The sequence below is a fragment of the Paramormyrops kingsleyae genome, chromosome 4 (genome assembly GCF_048594095.1).
Source record: "Paramormyrops kingsleyae isolate MSU_618 chromosome 4, PKINGS_0.4, whole genome shotgun sequence".
NCBI lineage: Eukaryota > Metazoa > Chordata > Actinopteri > Osteoglossiformes > Mormyridae > Paramormyrops > Paramormyrops kingsleyae.
The window spans coordinates 19,357,223-19,379,377 of NC_132800.1; the positions used below are offsets into that span (position 1 = coordinate 19,357,223).

General features: G+C 48.4%; 1 protein-coding gene across 9 annotated transcripts in view; it reads left to right on the top strand.

The window, feature by feature from the left end:
* The window catches only part of LOC111834279 (voltage-dependent L-type calcium channel subunit beta-2), a 58,419-nt gene that overhangs the window by 25,348 nt on the left and 10,916 nt on the right, over positions 1 to 22,155 (top strand). For 4 of the 9 annotated variants that reach the window (XM_023793373.2, XM_023793376.2, XM_023793377.2 and 1 more), the window contains 4 exons: positions 14,750 to 14,869; positions 19,858 to 19,980; positions 20,628 to 20,764; positions 21,349 to 21,425. In XM_023793373.2, the coding sequence (XP_023649141.1) occupies positions 14,750 to 14,869; positions 19,858 to 19,980; positions 20,628 to 20,764; positions 21,349 to 21,425 (457 nt within the window). Of the gene's footprint in view, positions 1 to 8,697; positions 9,001 to 12,575; positions 13,690 to 13,881; positions 14,026 to 14,749; positions 14,870 to 19,857; positions 19,981 to 20,627; positions 20,765 to 21,348; positions 21,426 to 22,155 lie in introns of those variants that run through there. The other 5 variants (XM_023793375.2, XM_023793380.2, XM_023793379.2 and 2 more) reach the window with 3 other exon arrangements.

Below are 22,155 nucleotides of genomic sequence, written 5' to 3' on the forward strand. Positions count from 1 at the left end.
ACATGCACACACAGACACTCACGCACACACAGACATGCACACACAGACACTCACACACAGACATGCACACACAGACACTCACACACAGACATGCACACACAGACACTCACGCACACACAGACACTCACGCACACACAGACAGACACTCACACACAGACATGCACACACAGACACTCACGCACACACAGACACTCACGCACACACAGACATGCACACACAGACACTCACACACAGACATGCACACACACAGACACACAGCTCCTAACACAGGCCTAAGCTGGTCACACGGTCCAGGACAGATCAAACCAACACACCACAGGTCTTGCCAGAACTCTGTTGGGCACGGGTTCCACTAAAGATTTTGGGCCCCATGAAAGCATATTATATTGGGTCCCCTAGCCAGATCAGTCAGAATATGTTCCAAATTATTTAGGGCCACAGTCACTCAGGGGCCCTTGGAATCATCGTAACTTTCTCACGCTTTGTGCTTCCTCTGCCAGTGGAAAAAACTACTTTCTAACAAGCGTTGCATTCGGTAGATTTCTGTCATTTGTAACTGCGATTGCGGCATTCATTACCGATGTGACTCTTCAAACAGGTGAATATAGAGTAAAATATACTTTGCATCCAAGCATGTCCAGTTTCTTAAAAAGGTTTCCTAAATTAACATTACATCTAATTGCTGTGTTGTTTTCAGCTTTGCAGATACGGCTCATAGGATCTGCAATTACTTTACTAAGCGATTTCGCTAGGAGGAGAATGGGGAGACGGTGCAGACTTCATCTGATAGGCAGTTAAAAAGTAATAATTCATGTTACTGATGAGATGCGATGAATTTGTGCAAGAGACGAGTCAGGGCGAGTCAGGGCGAGTCAGGGCGAGGGTATTCAGTTGCCAAGTCGTTAGGAGTGTATTAATGCAAAGTCTACAAGGCGTGCATGAAGAAGTTTTATAAAATGAAAAATAGGAGGTTGAAATGTTCTGCCTCAGGTTGTGAACTGTGTAGATGACCAATGGCTTTCATGTGATAATCAGCTACCCGAACTCGGGCAACATCTTGCTTGTATATATTAATGTTCAACTGCACTGCAAGTGTGCCCATATTCATGTACCATAAATGAAAATAATGGCTTAGGCTAAATTTGATTTTAAACAACTTTGCTGTTTGTTAAAAGTGTAAATTAACACATTGCTTTTAAGCATTTAGTGATGAACATGGGTACTTTTTAAAATATAATATGCTTTAATGTGATAATTGTTATTTTCTTCAATTGTAAGATACGCTGCTTGTAAAAAGTGTTTGTTTGAGCCAGCTGAAGGCGCAGCACACATGCACATACGTGTGCGCACACATGCACATACGTGTGCGCACACATGCACATACGTGTGCACACACATGCACATACGTGTGTGCACACGATCAGGATGGTACCGTCTCCACCTCGTTCTGAGCCAGGAAAAACACCGATAATGCATTTGATTATTTCTCCTAAAATTCCATTTAGTAGCCTGTATTAACTTTAGTGTTTTATAAAGTGATGAATTTGCTGAATGTTCTGCATTGCTTCCTTGGCATATAATAAAATAAAGTTTTAGTGACAAATTGGTTTTCACGGTAACCCAACAATTGGAATCTGTTGTCCTTTTCCTTCCCTAATCTGGTCTTCCTGGGAATTTCCCAGGGAGATCTAGTCCAGTCCCAACACGGGTTGTTGCCGTAAATGTCAAGCTGTCCATCCATCCATTCATCCATCCTTCTTTCTTCTAATAGCTTATACAGATCTGGGTATATTTACAAAATATATAAGACACAAATCCATAACTGAATATGTACTGCCTCCTACAGTCCTGTCAGGGAAGTGCAGCAGTGAGACTTAGGTGGGGGGTTTATGGCCAGGCCCAGTGCAATATTGCAAGAGCAATATGACCCCCTAATATTCTGAAATATGTGTCATCAGACCACGAAGGGCCAGATGGGGCCACCGCCCTCTCCTGGCCTTGATGGCCTCGCAGAGACTTCACTGGGAGTTCGTCCACCCACTCGCATCTCTAGCCTGGCTGATTCACGCTGAGTTGGTGTGTGGCTCAGTGTTAGGCGTGGGCGGAGCCTGGTGGGGTGTGTGAGGGTTCAGTGGGGGCGGAGATGGTAGGTTTCCACTGAGTGGGTCTGCCTCCCCTTGGTCCTAGTGCTCACCAAGTTGGGGGGTCGGGCGTCCTTGGGATGTACCAACTTCTTACCCATCCCCGGTATAACACATAACCACAGACACACACAGATGCAGTCCCAGGATCCAACATTCCGCGTTTTTCAAACCTTGCTTTCGTCCAAGAGGCTACCCCCCATCAGCCGTGTTCCGCGTTGCTTGGGTTTGGTCGAGGACCCTGTCGTTGCTCCGTGGGGGTTTGTCCATGTGGTCGTGACCTGCTGAGCACCATTGCCGTCGATCCATTCGGGTTCGTGAAACAGCTGCCCCGGGGAAGGACGGACTGTTCCACATCGGCCCCGGCGTGGGGGTGTAACATGGTTCCCTTAGGTTTGTGTAAAGTGCCTGTAGGGTGTAATTTTACCAAGGAACATTTAGAAATTATTAAAGCGTTCGGCTGTCCGAACATCGTGTCATTGGGATCATGGTTTGTTTTTTCCCCCTGGGCCTCTGCCCGGCTTGGGCTCGGGTGGACCCTGTCGACGGGATGATGATGGAGAGTATCCGCTCCCAGTGGCCAATCCAAACACCCAGCCACTGGGAACGATAATTAGCAGATGTGCTCCCTGCGTCTCACCCATCGTTCAATGAAACCAGAGGGTGACGCGGTTTGGTTAACGAAGGTAACCATGTCTGCTTGCATTGTGGTGTGTGTGTTTGGGTGCGTTTACAGAACTGTACTTCTGCATTTGGGGGAAGTCACCCCTCTGGGGGATGGGCTGGTCATGAGAGATGTTACTGTTTCTGATCAGCTATCCATCTATCCTGCGGTTTCCCCAGATTATAGTGCTCCGTGAAGTGTTTTGGTCATAAAGAGTGAGTATAATACTTTTTTGTTTTTGTTTTGGAAATGGAGTTTATTTCTTGTATAAATTGTCTTGTTTTCGTGTATAAAGGTGATGGATGAAATTTCACGAATGGGGGAGTGTGAGAGATTCGCCTGTGCTTGTGTGTCCTGTGTGGTGACCCGATGGAGGGGATTACATCAGTAAACGGTTGGAGTAGTTTTAGAGAATCGGCACCAATTCTGAGCCATTGTGTAGGACGTAATTATAGTGGTATAATTACAGTCCTATCAAAAGAAAGTGGAATCCCGTAGAGGGAACTCCTTGCATCCCGAGAGCGGACGATTCTGACATAATCTATGCCCCCCCCACGTTTACCTATGGCTTAATTTATATTTACTGTCTAGCATTATTGTCACTGCACAGGAAAGAATACAAGTAAATCATTCTAATGGCTGGTTTTTAGTTGTTGTGTTGAATATGTGTTACCCCGGGGTGACCAATCTTATCCAGAAACGGCCGCTGTGTATGCGGGTTTTCGCTGCAACTCCCTAATTAGATTACTAATTAGAGGACTGATTGGCTGATGAGTCCTCACACCCGGGGCCTGTACTACGAAGCAGGGTTACTAATTTAAGGTAGTCTGGGCAAAATGTAAGTGGATGAATATGAAGGCCCGATAGACTGTGGTACCTTAAGTCCGACAAGTTACCCCGATAAGCCAGTAACCCCGCTTCATAGTACAGGCCACTGGGTTTGAATAGTTGACCTAAAGGTTACCCCAAAACCTGCATACACACTGGCCCTTTGCGGATTCGACCCTAACCCCTGCTGTAGCTTTTCTCTGTTCCTATTTGGGTAGGGATGGTAAGTTACATTACACTGTCTCCCAGTACTGGGCAGGTGTTTCCATTACTAGGTTCTTCACTGGGCACAGTAGACTATTGCTGTTTGCCCTTTTGCAATGTGAAGGTGTGTTAACTTGACACTGTGCCCTTAAATCAGTTAATTCATCATTGTTTTCACCAACCTGATGTTATTATATTAGGCAGGATGGTATCATGAGGTGCAGCGTTGATTAATGAACGGGTTTTCCCAGCACACTTTGGAAGGGGCGAGCTGTTGTACCCTTGAACGAGGTTCTCTGTTACTCTAGTCGAGTAAATGAAAATTGAATCGCCTTTAATAAAAGTTCTGATTTATTGCAACTAATGAGCTTTTAGTGGTATTTGTAAGCTCTTCAGTCTGAAAGGTTAACTGTGTTTTCCCACATCGGTGGGAGGAAATTTCCTGCTCGATGGAATGCTGGCCGTCTCGAAGAAAGCCATCCCACCTGTCTCTGATTTCCCTGAGGTAAGTCTGAGACACGGCAAGCCTGTGGGATTTCACGGGATGGATGCCCATCTCACTGACACGCCTCTGGCTTTGAGGTGCAGGTGGTGGTGCTGGGTGTTATTTTCCTGGTGGTGGTGTTGGTTGTTATTTTCCTGGTGGTGGTGCTGGTTGTTATTTTCCTGGTGGTGGTGATGGTTATTCATTTGCAGGTGGGGGTGCTATCTATTTGTCTGTGGGTGGAGGTGCTGGTTATTTGTTTGCGGGTGGTGGCACTTGTCTGTTTGCAGATGGAGGTGTTGGTTATTTGTTTGCGGGTGGTGGCACTTCTCTGTTTGTAGATGGAGGTGTTGGTTATTTGTTTGCGGGTGGTGGCACTTGTATGTTTGCAGATGGAGGTGTTGGTTATTTGTTTGCGGGTGGTGGCACTTGTCTGTTTGCAGATGGAGCTGTTGGTTATTTGTTTGCGGGTGGTGACACTTGTCTGTTTGCAGATGGAGGTGTTGGTTATTTGTTTGCGGGTGGTGACACTTGTCTGTTTGCAGATGGAGGTGTTGGTTATTTGTTTGCGGGTGGTGGTACTTGTATGTTTGCAGATGGAGGTGTTGGTTATTTGTTTGCGGGTGGTGGCACTTGTCTGTTTGCAGATGGAGGTGTTGGTTATTTGTTTGCGGGTGGTGACACTTGTATGTTTGCAGATGGAGGTGTTGGTTATTTGTTTGCGGGTGGTGACACTTGTCTGTTTGCAGATGGAGGTGTTGGTTATTTGTTTGCGGGTGGTGGTACTGCTTGCTTCTTTGAAGGTGGAGTTGCTGGTTGTTTGCGGGTGGTGGCACTAGTTGTTTGTTCGTGGATGGAGGTATACGTTATTAATTTGCTGGTTGCAGCATTGGTTATTTGTTTACAAGTGGCGGTGGGTGTTGTTCAAATGGGTGCTGAAAATAAGTGACACCCCCCGACGTTGTTAATGACCCCTACTCCTTGGATAAGAGGAAACAAACCTAATCAGGTGACTGACAGCTCTGTTATAGCCAAACTGCTGTTAGATAACGAGTTATTTAACCATTCATTTGGCATTGATGGCAAAAAGTACATCGTGCTTCCTAAATCATTTATAAAAGCTAGTATTTGGAGTGTAAGTTTGGGTGTTGGGTGTTGGCCAGTTAATTAGGTACACTTTTTTGTTACGGTAAATGGCTTGATTTCCCAAACAGCCAGTCATGTGACTGAATACATACAGCACATAGACAGTGTCAGGAGGTTCAGTTACTGTACTAGAATGATTAAGATCCTGATCTAAGCGATTTTGAATGTTGTGTGATTGTTGGTGCCAGACGTGGTGGTTTTACTCAGTCGAATGCTGTCTGATGCACTGGGAAATCGCCAGTACTCTGCTCACCATGATTCTTTACGTTAATCTCAAACAATCAAACCCCTTTCCGGTCTGGAGAAGTTCTACCTGATTGTGGGGCTGTTAGTCCATCTCGGCCAGCGCTTCAAAAGTATCCAATAGCCCTTGCAGTCCCTGCTTTGGCAGAGTTGGGTCGGACTTTATTTGGGCCAAATATCCATTGCACATAAATCGCCCTCCTAGGGTCTAGGTCACCGTGTTACCCGGATGGCTGAACTCCAGTCAGTATTGTTCTATGACCTCTGTTTCCCATGTTTGTGTCTGGGGTGAGGGGGCTGGTGTGTGGTGTGTGGTGGGTGGGTTAAGACTCTGTGCCTGTGACCAGAAGGCCACCAGTTCAAATCCCAGAGTCAGTAGACTGATGTCATCATTGGGCCCCAGAGAAAAACCCTTAACCCCCATTTGCTCCAGGGACTGGCTGATCCTGATCTCTCAGTTGTTCTTAGTACTTTAGATAAAAGTGTCTGCTAAAAAAAATAAATGTAAATGTTACAAATATAGCAGCTTAGGCTATGAGCTTGGACCTCATCCTAGGACAGAGGAAAACAGGACCACCTTGCTAACATTGGGTTTGGAGGGCAAACATCCTGTTAGTTATCTGTTGATATTTCTAAACTTTCCTGAAATCTGTTGGAAACATGAATTCATTTTCTTACAGCAACTTCACGCGAGTTGTGTGAAAACTTGATGCGTGAGTTGTGGACCTCAAACATCTCCAAAGACCTGTGGCCTGTACTACGAAGCGAGGTTACTGGCTTAATTTAAATGGACTTCATATTCGTTAACTTACATTTTGCCCAGATTACCTTAAATCCATCAAGTTACCTCGATAAGCCAGTAACCTCGCTTCGTAGTTCAGGCAACTGCTGAAACAAACTTCTGTGCTACTGTACCTTCTAATAAGGGCACTTATATTCTGGGTGTTCCTCTGGCAAATAGATCTCAAAACCATGACATGTCTGCTTTGAACAGCTCCAAACCAGGCTGCTAGACCCTGTCTTCACTCCGTAAACCAAATCTGAGTAAGAATTAGCACTCAGTTCTTCTGTCTGGCACCGTTTACTGACGTCCCGTGTGACTGGACTCGAACACTGCTGTCTGGCTTGCACGAAGCAGTTCTTCAGGAACCTTCCATGCCGCCCGTGAATTTCAGAGACCGAGGTGTTGTGCCCGGTAGCAGATGTGAAGGTGATCTGGCATCAGAGCTGCGGCTCTTTTCTCCTCTGTGTACAAGTTGTTCCTTGGCTGGACTCTCCACTCCCGGGACTCCGGGTGTGGAGGAATCGAAATCTCCGCTGCGCCCGTGAATTTTTACACGTAAATTGTTGTGAACGACTTCGCGGGATTCAAAAAGCAGAAAATAACCAAGACCTGGCTGACTTTCTTGCTTGAGGTGAGCTGACAAATGAGGCGTTATGTTAGTTTGTGCGTCAGACTTGGAGTTTAAAAGGGACATCCTGATTGGTTGGTTTATTTATATTAAATGACATCATGTAGTAGCTTAGCATAAGATTTTAACCAGTGTGACTCACCGGGCTCTGGTTCCCTAGTCTACTTCAGTTGCTTCTGAAGAGCATTCGGCTTATTCACAGGTCTAGAACCAGCAACCTACTGGGTCAACAGTCCTGGGGTTCAACTTCAAGTTTTCCATTCTTTCTCCATCTTTAGTGTTTAAGACCAGAAAGACACAAAAATTCTCAAAATTAGGAAGAGATCCTCTCTTTTGGATTTACGGAAGGGTATCCTCGATCATCTGTTAGACACACAGATGTACTGTAATTTAATTCTGTGTATTTACTGTGAGAGGCTTTTTAGTACGTTTTTTAGCAGACACTTTTGTCCAAAGCAATATACATTTGAAATAGCAAAGCCAACCAGTCCCTGGAGCAGTTAGGCTTAGCCAGTTTGCCTTAAGGGTCCAGCAGGGATTTGAACCAAAAACCTTCAATGCATTGCTCAGGGGCACCCACTGCACCCTAGTATATTCACATTATTATTGTAGGAAAACTGGGGATTAAGGGCCTTGTTCAAGGGCCCAAAAGTGGAATCACTTTACTGACCATGATAATTGAACCAACGACTACCCTGTGCTCCAGTGTTTGTTCTGTTCCCCTCTCTGCTGTAAATATGGGTAAAGTGGGCCGTGATTACACCCTCCTGGAGGCGGATGAAGCGACATGAGCGAGGTTCCCGTGGTTCCTCTGGGTGCCTCTCGGTCGTTAGTGGTTTTAACACATGACTAGCTGGTGAACAGACCTTTTATCCGGGTTTAGGAGCGAATTGCTCCCCCCCCCCCTTTGCAAATCGACAGTCTGTAATTATAATGTGACAGCGTGCCTTTTGAAGCCCGCCACCCTCGTCGCGGGTCCCTGTCCTGGCGAGGTAGGTGAATGTGCTTGGGAAGCAGAGCTCTATCCTTGAGACTAGTCTGTAGTATCGCCCCCTGCCTGCAGGCAAGAGTATGACAGTGAAAGTTGTTCCACCTCTTTCACAGTGCTGATAAGTTTAGATTTTTGCATGTAGGTTTGCTGGAAAAGGCGTTAATTGAGGCGAACGAGGCGTGTACTAATATATCTTATGGGGGATGTGGCTTTGATGTACATCCCAAAGCAGGATGCAAGTGCCGCAAAACATGGGCAATTTCGACGCTTCCTGTAATTTACGTTTTTTTTTGGTTTTTTTTTTCCCCAAAAAGTTTTTCCTCCAGGCAACATGTGGATGTGCCCCCGCCTTCATGCCTGGGGTAACCCCATCAGGGCTTAGGCGTGGGTACATAAACATCCCCTCCCACCCCTGGACACACAGATGTGTGCTCACGCACACACACACACACATGCAGACTTTATAAACAGCTGCAGCTGTTTCTGCGGAATTCTGGAATTTTCTGGCCTGCCCCTTTGGTTGGGGCTCGTACATCCGAACTCGCTGTGTGTGGGGGTTGTACGGGGCGGGGGTTGGGTTCGGGGGGGGGGGGTTACTCTCGAATCAGAGCGACTCCAAGAGGAACTGCTTCCCAAGTGTGGGAATTAGACCCGACTCCAGCGGCAGAGCCGGGACGGAGCACACGGGGGGATCGGACCTGGACCGTTCTTTGCCTGAGAGGCGGACGGGCTTCCCCCCTTTTGCCGGAACTTTCCGTGGAGGAGAAAAAAAGCCCCCGAACGTCTCTCCCCCCCCTCCTCCCACTTCCCAGCGATGGCTGGAGTTTGAGGAGACGTTCTCCAGCAGCGTAGGAATGTACCTCTCTGGGAGCGAAGAGTCGGATGTGGTGAGTTTCACACGCACGCACGAACACACGCGCACGCACACACGTGTATGCAGATAGGTATGGGGGGTGGGGAGAAACTAGTAAACACGAAGGCATCTTGGCACTACTGGAGTTCCCTCCTCCCTCGGGCGCTGAAACTGTGGAAAGTTTTCCGGAAACTTCTGAGCCGCCTAGGGATGAAGTGTGGATGCCCGTGGACATTATAGTCGGAGATGTGGCTGTAATTCCCACCACGGGCCACACAAGGGCGCCGTCTTGGTCGTGCCAGTCTTTAAATCAGCATGACAATTAGTTGGATAGCTAGAAACAAAGCTAACACACTTCTGTGAGGCATCGGGGTGGGGGGTGGGGGGGGGGGGCATTCAGGTCACAGCCCCTCTCTGCACATAAAGATGTGCTGTGCTCCTTTTGTCTGTGCTCTGCATGTCCTTTTAAGGCCTGGCCATCTGCTGGGAATGTGTTTTTACCGTGTAAGTCGGCGTGTCAGAGACGGGGCTGGGGGGGGAAAGGAACTTGAAAATGAAAATGAAAGGAACTTTAGGAAAACAAATATGCTGTAAGCTGGTTGTTTTTTTTAAGCTGGTCATTGGCCATCTCCCTTTGCACAACCTGGTCAGTGTGAGCTGGGGGGGGGGGGGGGGGGGGGGCTCATAGAGAGTCTTGTGGGATTAGGGGGGGCACCCAGGCCTGTGAGATGGTTCGGGGTGTTTTAGGGTTAGTGCAGTCTAGGCTCTGCGGTTCACTCCCTATCTGACACCCCAGTGTGTGAGCCTCAAATCCACCCCGTCTCACTCCTCCCGGGGGGGTCGGGGATGGAGGGTGTGTGTATGTGGGGGGGGGTGTTGTTTGTGCCCGTTGAGTGTAGGGGGCTTGTAGGGGGGTAGGGGGCAGCTTTTTATCCTCTGGGTGTTATATGCGTGTCTGTCTGGTTTTTGTAACGGTTAGGAGATCAAAAATGATTCTTCTTCTATTTGAATATTTATTGAGTTTTCCCTTCAAAGGCCCCACTCATCCTGCAGGGCCCAGGCTCTGCCAGCTAAAGCCCCCACCCAGCCCTATCCCTAACCCCCCCAGCAGCAGGCTATCATGGGACTGATGGCAGCAGGAAGGTGTCCCCTTTGCCGTGGGGTTTGGAGTCTGTTGGCATGGAGACGGCCAGAACCGCAGATCGCCCGCTAACTCCATCCCATCTCTGTGGTTTCTTGGCTAGGGTGATGACGTTAATGGTGCCGGTCCTCAAGTTCCCCACTGGGGGGGTATTTCTAAGCTCCCTGTACCTCCCCTATATAACATATAGGCTGTTGATGTTTGGTGTGTCACAAGTCAAGGCCTTGGTACCTGCTGGGACTACCCCCTGGATTAGGGGTACTTCGACTGCCCATCACCCATGGTGCGTCCTACAGACAGGGTGGGTGGCCTTTTAAGGGGGGCTTTGGACTTCGTCGATTCGATACGCCTGTTAAGATTACAATCAGTGTATTATTAGATCAGTGATGGCGGTAGCTTTGAATATCTCCCGTGAAAAGGGCACCATACGGGTCTCTCACCCCTGTTGAGAGAGCCAGAGCCGCATGCTCTGGTTCGTCCTGCCACCGTGTGGCTTTTTTCAGCAATTACGTGGGCGAGGGTGCGAGAATGGGGGGGGGGAGGTAGTGATGAGAAATCAGACACCGTGACCATGACAACCGGCTTTTGGAGCTCAGCACCCCTCCCAGAACCATGACGACGGCAGGTCTGGGTCAGGACTTGCCCCCAGACGGGCTGCGGCGAGAGCGTCCAAAAGATCCAGTTTCCTCGAAAACCTGGAAAATTCCTCAGAAGACTGGAAAGTGGTTTATTCATCATAAAAAGACTCTTTTACCCTTAGCGGATCATATTTTGACCATTTGGATTAAAACTGTGCGCTTAGTACTGCTTTGACACAGTTTTTGCAGAAATTAAAGTCTGGGATTCCTGGTTGGGTGTTTTTTTGGGCGATGGATGATGCTGTGCTTGGGAATCCCACACAGATATGATTATGTGTGCACGTCCTCAAAGAGATTAGATGACAGAAGTCTGGTTTCTTCCAAAAGAGAAAATATGTGCCTGGATCTGTCTGCTTAAGTGCATGTGTGTATGAACTGGGTCTTTTTCTCCAGAAGTGAAGTGTGTGAAATTTTGTGCCAGCTAGATTCTCTGGGAATCAAGGTCGGGGGTTGTCTGGCGCTCTCTTTCTTAAATGGATAAATCTGTTCGGTGATTCGCAGTGTGGGCGGCACCTGGACATTATTATTAGCCTGTATGTGATCTCACTGTACTCTCATTCTAACCACCTCCCTAGCTGATATGCAGTGACTGGTGGGCGTGGTCACTGTGAGCAGTAGTTAAGGTGTTGGGCGTGGGGAGGTAGATCGCCCCAACGTGATGAACGCAGATGTGCGAAAGCCCAACCGCAACCTCTGTGGAAGGTCATGCGTAATCAAGGGCTGGGGGAAAGTAAAAGATGCTTTATTTGCCGTTTGCACATAAAGTACGTGCAGGTCAACATCAGCACAAGGTACATCAGAATGCTCATCTTCTCTTCTTTGAGACAGACGCACACATACACAGTTAAAGTGAAACCTGGGGTCGGAGCACAGGGTGAGCCCATTTGTCCTGCACCCCTGAAGCATTTGAGAGCCCCAGGGCCCAGCGGATATGTAAGTATTCTGCTAAGGATAGGATTCAAAGCGGAGACCATCCGATCATATGGGTCGACCCTCTGCAGTTGTAGAGCCACCAGGGGCTGTGTTTCAGAATCCCCGTCAGAATGTCCTGTCGGCCACAGGGACTGAGGTGTAGGCGGCATTGAGACAGTAAAAGGAGACCGTAAAATTGGGACGGTTTCACAGATCGGGCCGAGTCGTGCCGTCGATTTCTAATAATACGGCAGACTAATTACGGTGGCCTCGTTCGATGCGTGGCTGGGGCTCTCCAGTGCGACAGCTAAATTGGTCCTCGTCGATGACCCGGGGGAGAAGAAGTGGAACGGGCACGGATTCCTCCACCACGGGTGTTTCGGATCAGTCTGGATGCCATTCGGGTTCTGTGGCGGGACCGGAACGGGTCGTCTACCATGGTACGGTGTGGAAACACAATCAGGCTTCATTCTCAGCTCTGTGATTTTTTTTTTATTCTTTTCCTTCCACAAATCAAACTCATATCCTTACTTATATCTTGAGGTTCCTCAGAGTACGTTTGGGTTTCCCCTTGAATGTTGACCAACAGGATTTCCTTGGATCATGAGACCAGTGCCATATTCTCAAACCCCCAACACGTGTTGAAACCCGTGAGCTTTCTCAGAGCATGTCTGGGTTTTCCCTCAAACATTTAGCACTTGGCTTCCCTTGGGTCATGTGATCGGTGCCACGCCCTCCTACTTCTAACTAATTCTGGGTAATCCCCCACATGGAACAGATCTCACCTGCTGCACTGGGTTTAGTTGGAGCGACATCAGGGGTCTATTCAGGAAATTAGGGTGTCTAGAGATGGTGACTCAGGGACTGGAGCAACTCTTGCGAATCGAGCGATATTAACCTCATGCTCTCTGTGCACAGATTGTCGTGAATGAAATGGATACTTCTCCAGAGTTGGAATCGCCACAACGAGAGAGACACGGCAAGGGGGGTGAGGGTCGCCGCATTGCGACTGAAAGGTGGTCTCAAGCGGGACCTCAGGACCCTCGGCTATTCTCAGCTGTTCCGCTGTTTTCCTTCTCGGCTTGAGAGAAGGGTTCTGACATAGATTTGGCTGAGACTGTGACTGAGACTGTGACTGTGAGTGTGGATATTTAGGGAAAAAAAGAACATGGGAGGGATGAATTCAGCAGGCATGCTCAGTGCTGCCCCCCAAGGGAGGAAGGCAGCCATGAAATTTGGACCGGTACTGCACTGTCGAAGGGAGGGGGGACTTGCTTGTGTGTGTGTGTGTGTGCGTGTGCGTGTGCGTGTGTGTGTGTGTGTGCGTGGTTAGATCGACCATCTATCTGAGACACAAGAACAGATATGGAAGGAAAATGGAGAAAGCAGGAGAGAAAGAGAGATACATAGATACGTGAGCGATGGAAATAGAGGAGATGGAAGAAAGCAGGAAGTTGAAGAGGAGAGTGGAATAAAACAGGAGGTGATAGGAAGGAGCGATAGAGAGATGGACAGGAAGAACAGAACAGGTAGAAAGAGAGAGCAGCAAATGGGAGGGAGCAGGAAGTAGAGGTGGGAAAAGGAGAGAAAGGCGAGATAGACAGAGGGAGAGAGAGAGAGACAGAGAGAGGAGTGGAGCAGGAGAGGGAAGAGCAGGGCATTTCTGTACCTGAGCAGTCCAGGCAGCAGTGCGAATCGAGAGCCCCCCCCCCGTCCCGTCCCGTCCCCCGTCACACATGCACACCCGCCCCCCTTGCGGCGAGAGCATGGCAGTGTGTCGGTGAGGCATGAGCGGTCGGATGGCCGGCCAGCCCAGACGGGGCGGCGGCAGTAGCGGTTCCACGCGATTGTGGAGAGCGGTGTCGCCGCGGCAACAGCATCAGCAACTGCAGCATCAGCATCGGCGACAAGTGACGAGGCAGATAGCGACGCGGCTCAGGGCGCTGAGCGCCGGGGCTGGCCGATGAAGGCGGCTTGGATACGGCTGCTGAAGAGAGCCAAAGGGGGCCACGTGAAGAGCTCGGACGTCTATGTAAGCGCCCGACCGGTTAGCGAGTGCGTCCGTTTAGTGTGTTAGCCTTGCGAAGGGAGGGTATTTTTAGCTCATTAATGTCATATTCCCTCTGGCTGGGGGCAGGCCCCTCCTGCCTTAATTACCCTGATTAACGGGTAATGAAGGAATTTCAGGCGGCCGGGAGCGGGGTGTTGGTGGGGGGGGGGGGTTGAACTGCATTTTATTCCGATCAGGGGAACAGCGGGCACGGCAGGCAGTGACGCGGACGACCTGGTTATTTTTAACATGCCGGCGGCTTGAGTGGGGCAACCCGTTGCCATGGAAAAGCATGCCGATTTATACGTCTAGAAGCAGGTGAATGTGTGCACATCCCTGTGCAATGTGAGAACCCCTGTGTGTGATGTGTCCGCATGTGAGTGTTAGCTGCCTGTGTGTGTCTGGATACAATCGGCCGTGTGTCAGGGCCAGACGGCAGAGTTCTTAGACCTGTTGTGTTGGCGATGGTCCAGATCAGGAGCTCAGAAACACAGATGCACCCCCCCTACCGGGCTGGGGGGGGGGGGGGGGGTTCATGGATGTATGCCGAACTCTTGATTAACGCCTTCGATGCTTGGTCCCTTTCTTGTTCTTTGAAGCTTCCAGATTGACATGAAAAGTGATAATTTGATGCACGGTGGTCTGTCTGTTCTGCTAGGGAATTGTCAGAATGTTCCCTGATGACGAATTTTGAATTTTAATTTTCTTTACAAAGATTTCCAGTTCCTCTCATCCTTTCTCCACCAGTTTATAAACATTGCATTCAACAGTAGACAACAGTAAAATCATCTTTGTGCTGTCATTGAGGCTGTGGCTGTTTCTTCATAAAATGGCCAACAGGAGGCATAGTGGTTAAGGTCCTATTCTGCGGCTTCATATTCTTGAAGGGGCCCAGATCTTGTCCTTCAACCAAGGAACTGAAATAATTGTGTAAATGATCTTTTCTTCCCCATAATACCAAGCAGCTATAAAGTGATATTTGTGACTGAAAGTACTGATGTGTTAATGGTGTGTGTGTGTGTGTGTCTGTTTTCTTCCCAAGGGTTCGGCGGACTCCTACACCAGCCGTCCATCAGACTCTGATGTTTCTTTGGAGGAGGATAAGGAGGCTTTACGCAGAGAGGCAGAGAGGCAGGCCCAGGCACAGCTGGAGAAAGCAAAGGTAACAATCACATTTCTGCTCCCTCCCAGTTCCTGGTCAATCAAGAACATTGGTACAGATGAGATTGGGAGCTGGGAAACATTGCTCTACACCCTTCTCTGCCCCTCACACTTGGTACTTTGTTCAACTCTGTACTGTTTTTTGGTCAAAGTCAGGTAATCTCATGATAGACCAGTAGGGGTCATAGCAGTTAAGGGACCTGATGCATTGATGGTCAGTCGCTGGTTATCGTCCCCTCGAGAAAAATATTTGGCTGCTTCTGTAAACAATTAGCTTTTGCAAAATGAAGCTGTGAGATATAGGAGTGTAAAGTACGCAGGTAGATACAATATTATACCCACAAATGGAGGTGTTTCCAGTTCTGGTTAAGTAAGTGTATGTGAGGAGCTCATGCTGGTCTGTCCCAGCTATGTGATGAGCTAAGAGTAATTCTGTGTATGAATTATGTCCCCTGGAAGCTGCAGTCCTGATGTAATTGTCAAGCTACCTGGTTTGATTGAGGGTTTTAATAAGTGGGCGAGTCTCTGTTGTCTTCATTGGGTAATATATGCCTTCTGTGAAGTCTCTGAGGCTCTGAGGGTTGTTCTGTGATTCCGTCCGTCCCTACTTGTGGTTTTCAGAACACCGTCGGAAATCCGGGGTTTGGTTTCAGCCGCAGCTCGGGATTTGTATCGATCTTGGTTTTGAAACTTGTTTTCAGTAGAAGGGGTTTTCTGGACGCCATCCAGCGTGACCGGCTGATGGTTTTCCACTGCTGAAACCGGAGAGCTTCGGACATCGCGTACGCAGACATGAGGGGAGGTTAGACATTGACGATCATCAACGGATGATGAGCAGTTAGGAATGACAGCAGCATGTCGATCATACCTGTCAAGTTTCCCGTTTTGACCGGGAAACTACCGTATTTTACCCCTCTTTCCCGCCGTTGTCCCGTATTAGTATTTTCCCGTAAATGTCCCGTATTATAATATAATTTTTCAAAAATTCCTCTGCCTCTCCAAACTGAACTGTCAGTAGCCTCGCGAGAACTGCCACCTGCTGTAGTCTGCAGGTCATTTACAACATTAACCAGGTCATAAATGCGGAGGTTAAAATGGCAATGCTGTGTGCCAAAAACAACGTTACTTTCACCTTCTGTGACGACTTCAACAAGGATACAAAGTCTGCAACAAATCTGTATAATAAGTCATTAGTGAATGTCAGAGAGCCACATGAGTGAACATGAGAAATTAAAAGAAAATGTGTAATGAAAATAAAAGGTAAATGAAAAGTGGTTATTTTAGATTTCTTGTACACCTGTCTTAAAATGTAAGGGATACTGGAGCTTGGTCGGGGTGGTGGGATGGCTCGCGGTGGGTGCCGGAAAATTTCCCTTATTTTCAAATCCAAAACATGACAGGTATGATGTCGATGGGCTCAACTTTTAGCCACAGATTGTAGATGGCCGAACGGTAATGATGTGAGTGATTGAGGGTTACCTCTTGGTATTTTACTCTTCTCTCCAAAGGGCAGTAAGATGTTTCACTTGTAGGACAGTAGTTCTAATACCACAGTGTTGAAAAGGGTGTAGATCCTGACTCTTTAATCCATTCCTGGCTGTCATGCTTCTGGCCTCATCGAGGTTCACATGTATGGAGGGCATGTGTGGGTTTACTGTAGAAGGCACCATTGATCGCACGCTAAAAAGTGCGTTTTTAAAGAGCTTTAGATGATTGATGAGAGTCTCTTGGGTGTCAGCTGAGTACAGTGTGGGGGGGTGGCTTATATAGGGGGTCTGACCCAGCCGCTCACCCAGGTCTCAGTCCGTACTGGGACCGTTTTGTTTCTAAAAAGCGGAAACGATTCCAGGGTCCATGCCATCCAGTGTTCCGGAGCATTCCAGTGCTCCCGTTGGCCAGCTGGGGCCCCTACTAAAACAATCCAGCTGTCTCCCTGGGGCCCCAAGCTGCAGGAGGCCAGCACAGCCAAGCATTACGTAACAGCACCTAAGCTTGTGTCCTTCTGACCTTTGACCCTAGTTGATGTGCGGGAGGAAATTTCACTTTTGGCAGGAGGTCTTTTTAACTCGTGTGGAAAAACTTGAAACACAGAAAATCCCCAGACTTCGAGGGAATGCTTAAGCAGGCCTGTTCGAAAGTTAATTTCCCCCCTAGTTTATATTCATAGCCTTTGCTCTTGTGTAAATCTGTCCTGTTATTTAAACAGTCCAAGTGTCTCGGCCGTTCCATTCAGTGGAAAAGCTGGGGGTGTCCCGGTTGTAAACTCGCTAATTAAAAAGATCACTGTTTTACAGGTTAGCTCTGCTGCAGTGTAATTTATCAGGGAAATGCTATCTTGGTGATCTCCCCAGGGAGGAAGATTGATTTGTAGAGGCCGGTTGCTATGGTGATGGTAATGGGCCATGAGAGATCATTTAAAAGCCCCCGGTGAGGTGAAGGCCAACCGGAGACGGACAAGGTGGAAGTGAGGCCTCCTTAAAACGGTGTGGAGACTTGTGGGTCGTTTGTGTGGTGGGGTCGTGCGCCGTGGACATGTCGTGTAATTAGGTTGTTATGGAACGTTGGCCCTGGGGCTGTCACCATGGTTTTGCCGAAGTGTTTAGCTTTAGATTCCGGAGGAGTTTAATGGGCCGTCTGAGGGCGTTTTGAATGCCGCCATCGCTTCCCTGCCAAAAATAGCCAGTCACGCCCCCCTCATTCGTGATCGAACGATCGGGCGGCCTACATTATGTGACAGGGTACTAATTTTAGCGGCAAGTCGAATCTGCCTACGTTGGCCAAAGATTATCGGGAAGCAGACCAATCGACAGCTGGAGAGTCGCTTTTCGGGGAAGGCGTTCCCCCGTTGCTGTGGTGATCCTTATCTGGAAAGCCTAGCGAATGTAGCCTCGCCCATCAGGGGGGTGGAGTGAATTGTGTTCTTCTATAAGCTGCCAAAGTACCCACTTCCTATCTCTGGACCTACAAAGCCCCAGTCAATCACCCCCTCCCCCCCCAGCCCTTGCCACAGATGGTTACTTCCGAGAGAGCAGGCATCCGGTCTGCAAGGGGCACAGGAAATGAGCGTCCGGCTCGTCCCCACGGGGTGGTCACCTCTGCAGAGAGGCCGTCTGGGCTGTTTATCCCCCGCCCCGGCCCGCCTTCCCACAGCCCCGCACCTCCTATAGGCCAAAGGCCGTGCCCACGGTTGTGACTGGATGCCTGTTCGTCCTTTTCACCTTTTACCTTTGAACCTTGGCTTACAAGAGAATAGTGCCCAGGGTTCTAGCTAAATGCATCCTCGTAATTTTAGGCCCATACTATACCATTCCCGCTGGTACCCGCCGTCTTTTCCTACTGCCTGTCTTGGGTGGGCTCCAGCGCGTCACCATGCCGGCCACGGGGCGCTCAGCGTGTCACGGGCGATGTCCTGCACGCTTTCTACACACCTCCATATGCCGGGGTAGGGTTACGTAATGCCCTTTAATCTCTCTCCAGTCTGTGTGTGTGTGTGTGTGGCTGTTCCTGCAGTCTAAGCACTTTGGGCTTGCCTCTGTACTGCCCCCTTCTGGCTGGGCTTGATGATCTGACTGGGACGATCAGAGAGGAAGAAGAGGAGGGCTTGCCCCCTGCCGTCAGTAATCTTCCTAGCGAGATGTGCCCCTGACCCGTATCGCCGGGCTTCCCGCATACCTGCCGACACAGCCTCACAGTATTTGCCCAGATGCGGGGCATTAAACAGATTAATTTTTAGCTGCGCCGATTCCCATGTGGCTGTGGACGGGTATAAAATCCCAGGGCTGACACAGTGATGTCATCGTTGAGGCCTCGAGCAAGGCTCTTAACCACAAACTTCTCCTGGGACCGGCTGACTCAAATGTGTCACTTTGGATAAAAAGACAAACAAACAAATAAATATTCTCGGCCATAGATCTTAGGGCTGATATCTTAAGGCCAATTCATAAATCACTTTTACGCCTGCACTCTCGGTTGCGGATGACGGAACGTGGCGTAAATTTTGTCGTCAAGGGTTGGCTGCAGTCGATGTCCGTGTAACCCAGATTTTTATGTCTAGCGGAAACCTTGCGCATACGTGCACATCGACCACACATGTGTAAGATAACTGATTAGGTATTTCAGGCAGGTGGTACCATGGACCTTTACAGATTAGCAGTCAATGATGAATGAGTTGAGGAAAAATTGTTGTTGTTGTGGTAGTTCTGGTGAGCTGCTATATGAATTTTTCATACTCTCCAAGCATTATACCGAGGTATACAGTATTTTAAAAAGCAGCACTATTCCACCAGTTTGAAATCTTGGCCATAAAATTCACCCAGCAAGTGGTGGAGTTGGGGTCCCGGTTAATTTTGTCATAAAAATTTCAAAATATCGTGGTACGCCTTATTACCGTAATACCGCCCCAAGCCTTGACTAGGAACTTCAAAAACTGTTCAGAAACGTTTACCGGTTTCACTACACTGTTTGTATTTGTGCTTGTTTCAATACGTCTGCCCTCTGCTGGTCTGGTGGAGTATCACCGCTGTATGCCGCACCGACCACGACCGTTCGTATCCGTAGCCAGACGTGGTGCAAACTCGAGCTGCCGTGCGGATAGCCGTCCCCTGCCCGAAAGCACACGAAAGCGCACACGGAAAACTGAAGTATGACCTAGACCTTAGGGCAGTAAACAGAGAGATTACTCAGATATTACACAGGTGCCCTATATATACCCCAGCCCGACCCAACCAACTGTACGCAGAGAATGTGGGATGAGAGGTCTCTATGGTCTACATCCATCCTGCCAGTGAATCTAAACGTCTGAACTGACAGGAGCGCAGTGGGGGTCTGATACGGCCATTTTAAGGTAGTCTTTCTGTTTAAAGGGGTCGATAGGTCAAATTGGTGTACACCAAATGCTGAGCTTAAAGCAGACCTGCTGTCCTACAGTCAGTTAGCTGCGGTCTTCTTACGCACAGCCTGATTACCAACCTGCGTGGCTCTCATCCCCAGACTAAACCAGTCGCATTTGCTGTCCGCACTAACGTCAGCTACATCGCCACCCAGGACGATGACGCCCCCGTGCCCGGCATGGCTATCTCCTTTGAGGCTAAAGACTTCCTTCACGTCAAAGAGGTGAGCATCCCCTGAGACGCGCAGAGGCCTTGAGTTTCCTCCAACACCGACGCAGCCTACGAGTCTGGAAGGATCCGTCCATAAGGACTAATGAGTTCCGCTCAAAATGACTATTGGAAGCCTGCAAAAGTCCATTAATTATCAATGATGTTGTCCAGCAAATCCCTCTCCAGGCATCGTGAGGTCTCTTAAATACTTACTGAATTAAAGTGATTAAGAGCTGAGCACGAGCAGAATTAAGTACATCTGGAGCCACAGGTGTCTGCCGATTTTGTGTTGTCACGACAACAGTGGTGATGATGTGATGATTGTAATGATAGTGATGGCGATAATGATTCAGACGTTTTCAAACCGGAGAGGAACTGTGGGGTGCCATGAAGCGGGGAAGCTCCCGCCCCCCACCCTGGTGGGAAAGTCCCAGGAAGCCCCGCCCCCCACCCAGACCCCGTAAACGGGGAAACTGGTGTACTTGGGATGGGGATGCCATGAGCGATTTAGGGAGCACCTCGGGGTTTGGGGTCAGTAAATATTTGTTGTCTTAATAGGTGAGTAGGGATTGGGTCAAGTCTCATTTATGTCTAATCTTGTCAGTAATGGTAGCATGTGGCCCCTGGGGACTGTTCTCTTCTTCTATCCCCCCCCCACAGAAGTATAACAATGACTGGTGGATAGGACGGCTGGTGAAGGAGGGCTGCGAGCTGGGCTTCATCCCCAGCCCCGTGAAGCTGGAGAACACGCGTATGCAGCACGAGCAGCGCGCTAAACAGGCCAAGCTCCACTTCAGGCAGGGGGCGCCACTGACCCTCTGAGTGTGTGTGTGTGTGTGTGTGTGTGTTTTTGTGGATTATGTTTGTGGTACATGTTGTCCACTATGTAATAAAACCCTGTTATTTTGAAATTGTGGGGACCATTTTTCAGGTCCCCGTAAAGATCTGTGAATGCAATCAAAAAAGTAAAAATGCCAACAGTCTCGTATTTTGTTTGGTTACTTATGGTTAAGGTTAGGGTTTGGGTTAAGGTTGGGGTTAGGGTTAGGGTTAGGGTTAGGTAGGGGTTAATGTGGGATTAGTGTTTTCCTCATAGAAATGAATGGAGAGTCCCCACAAAGATATAATTACAAACCTGTGTATGTGTGTGTGCGTGTGTGTGTGTGTATGTGTATCTCCTGCCTCCTGCTGTGTGCTGTCTGGGATAGGCTGTAGGCTCATTGTGACGCTGTGATGGATGGATGGATGGATGGTGTCCACAGTAATTCATTTGAGCCTTTATCAGTGTAAAGCCTGGAATTCTACTGCCAAAAACCCTAGACTGACTGAGCGATCGGTCGGGACTCAGCAGTCTGACGTCTCCTCTTTTTCTGTCTGACAGTAAATCTGGAGCAAACTCCTCGTCCAGTTTGGGTGACATCGCTCCCAATTCGAGGAAATCCACCCCACCCTCGTCTGGTAGGTTGGAGCCAGCCAGTTTTCTCAGTGTAAAACCCTCCCTCTTGATGATTTAATGAGGTCACCGTCGACCTATAGTACATTTCAATTATACAAAACTTGATTTTTGTAAGCATCAGATATTAATCGAAACCGAATCCGTTTGAAGAGCTTAGTGGCCACCTACATCAGAGGCTGCTTTTGTTGGGAGTTTCCTGACCTGAGGAGGAAGCTGTGATGTCAAAGCACAGCTTGTTATCCCTGTTTGAATATGTTATTTTATGCTATTCATATTAGATGCCTCAGCTAATTGCTGTTGTCCGACATGCTGAGTGGTGGTTGTAATTAAATCCTAGTGCTTAGCGACCTGTTGTCCTTTCCTATATGAAATCCCCAAAATGCTGCCCTCAATATTAAAGGCAGGTCATGCAGCTTATGCAGTGCTGCGAGGATTTACAACTCCGATATTATAGCAGAGCCTTTCTGAGAACTCAATCCACTGCAACTGTAGCACAGCTGTATGTCGAATTTCAAATTGACACAAATACAAAAATATACAAATAAATTATAATTATAATTTACTTTTAATTAACAACTTATTCTTCAGTCAATAATTAGTCATTCAAATTATTAACCAAAAGAAAATGAGGGTAGTGCATAGAAATTCCATGGATAGACTTGGTCTTGTTTTTCACAACCAATCATACCACCTCACCTGTGTACTTCCACAGCGGCTGAGTCAGTCTATAAA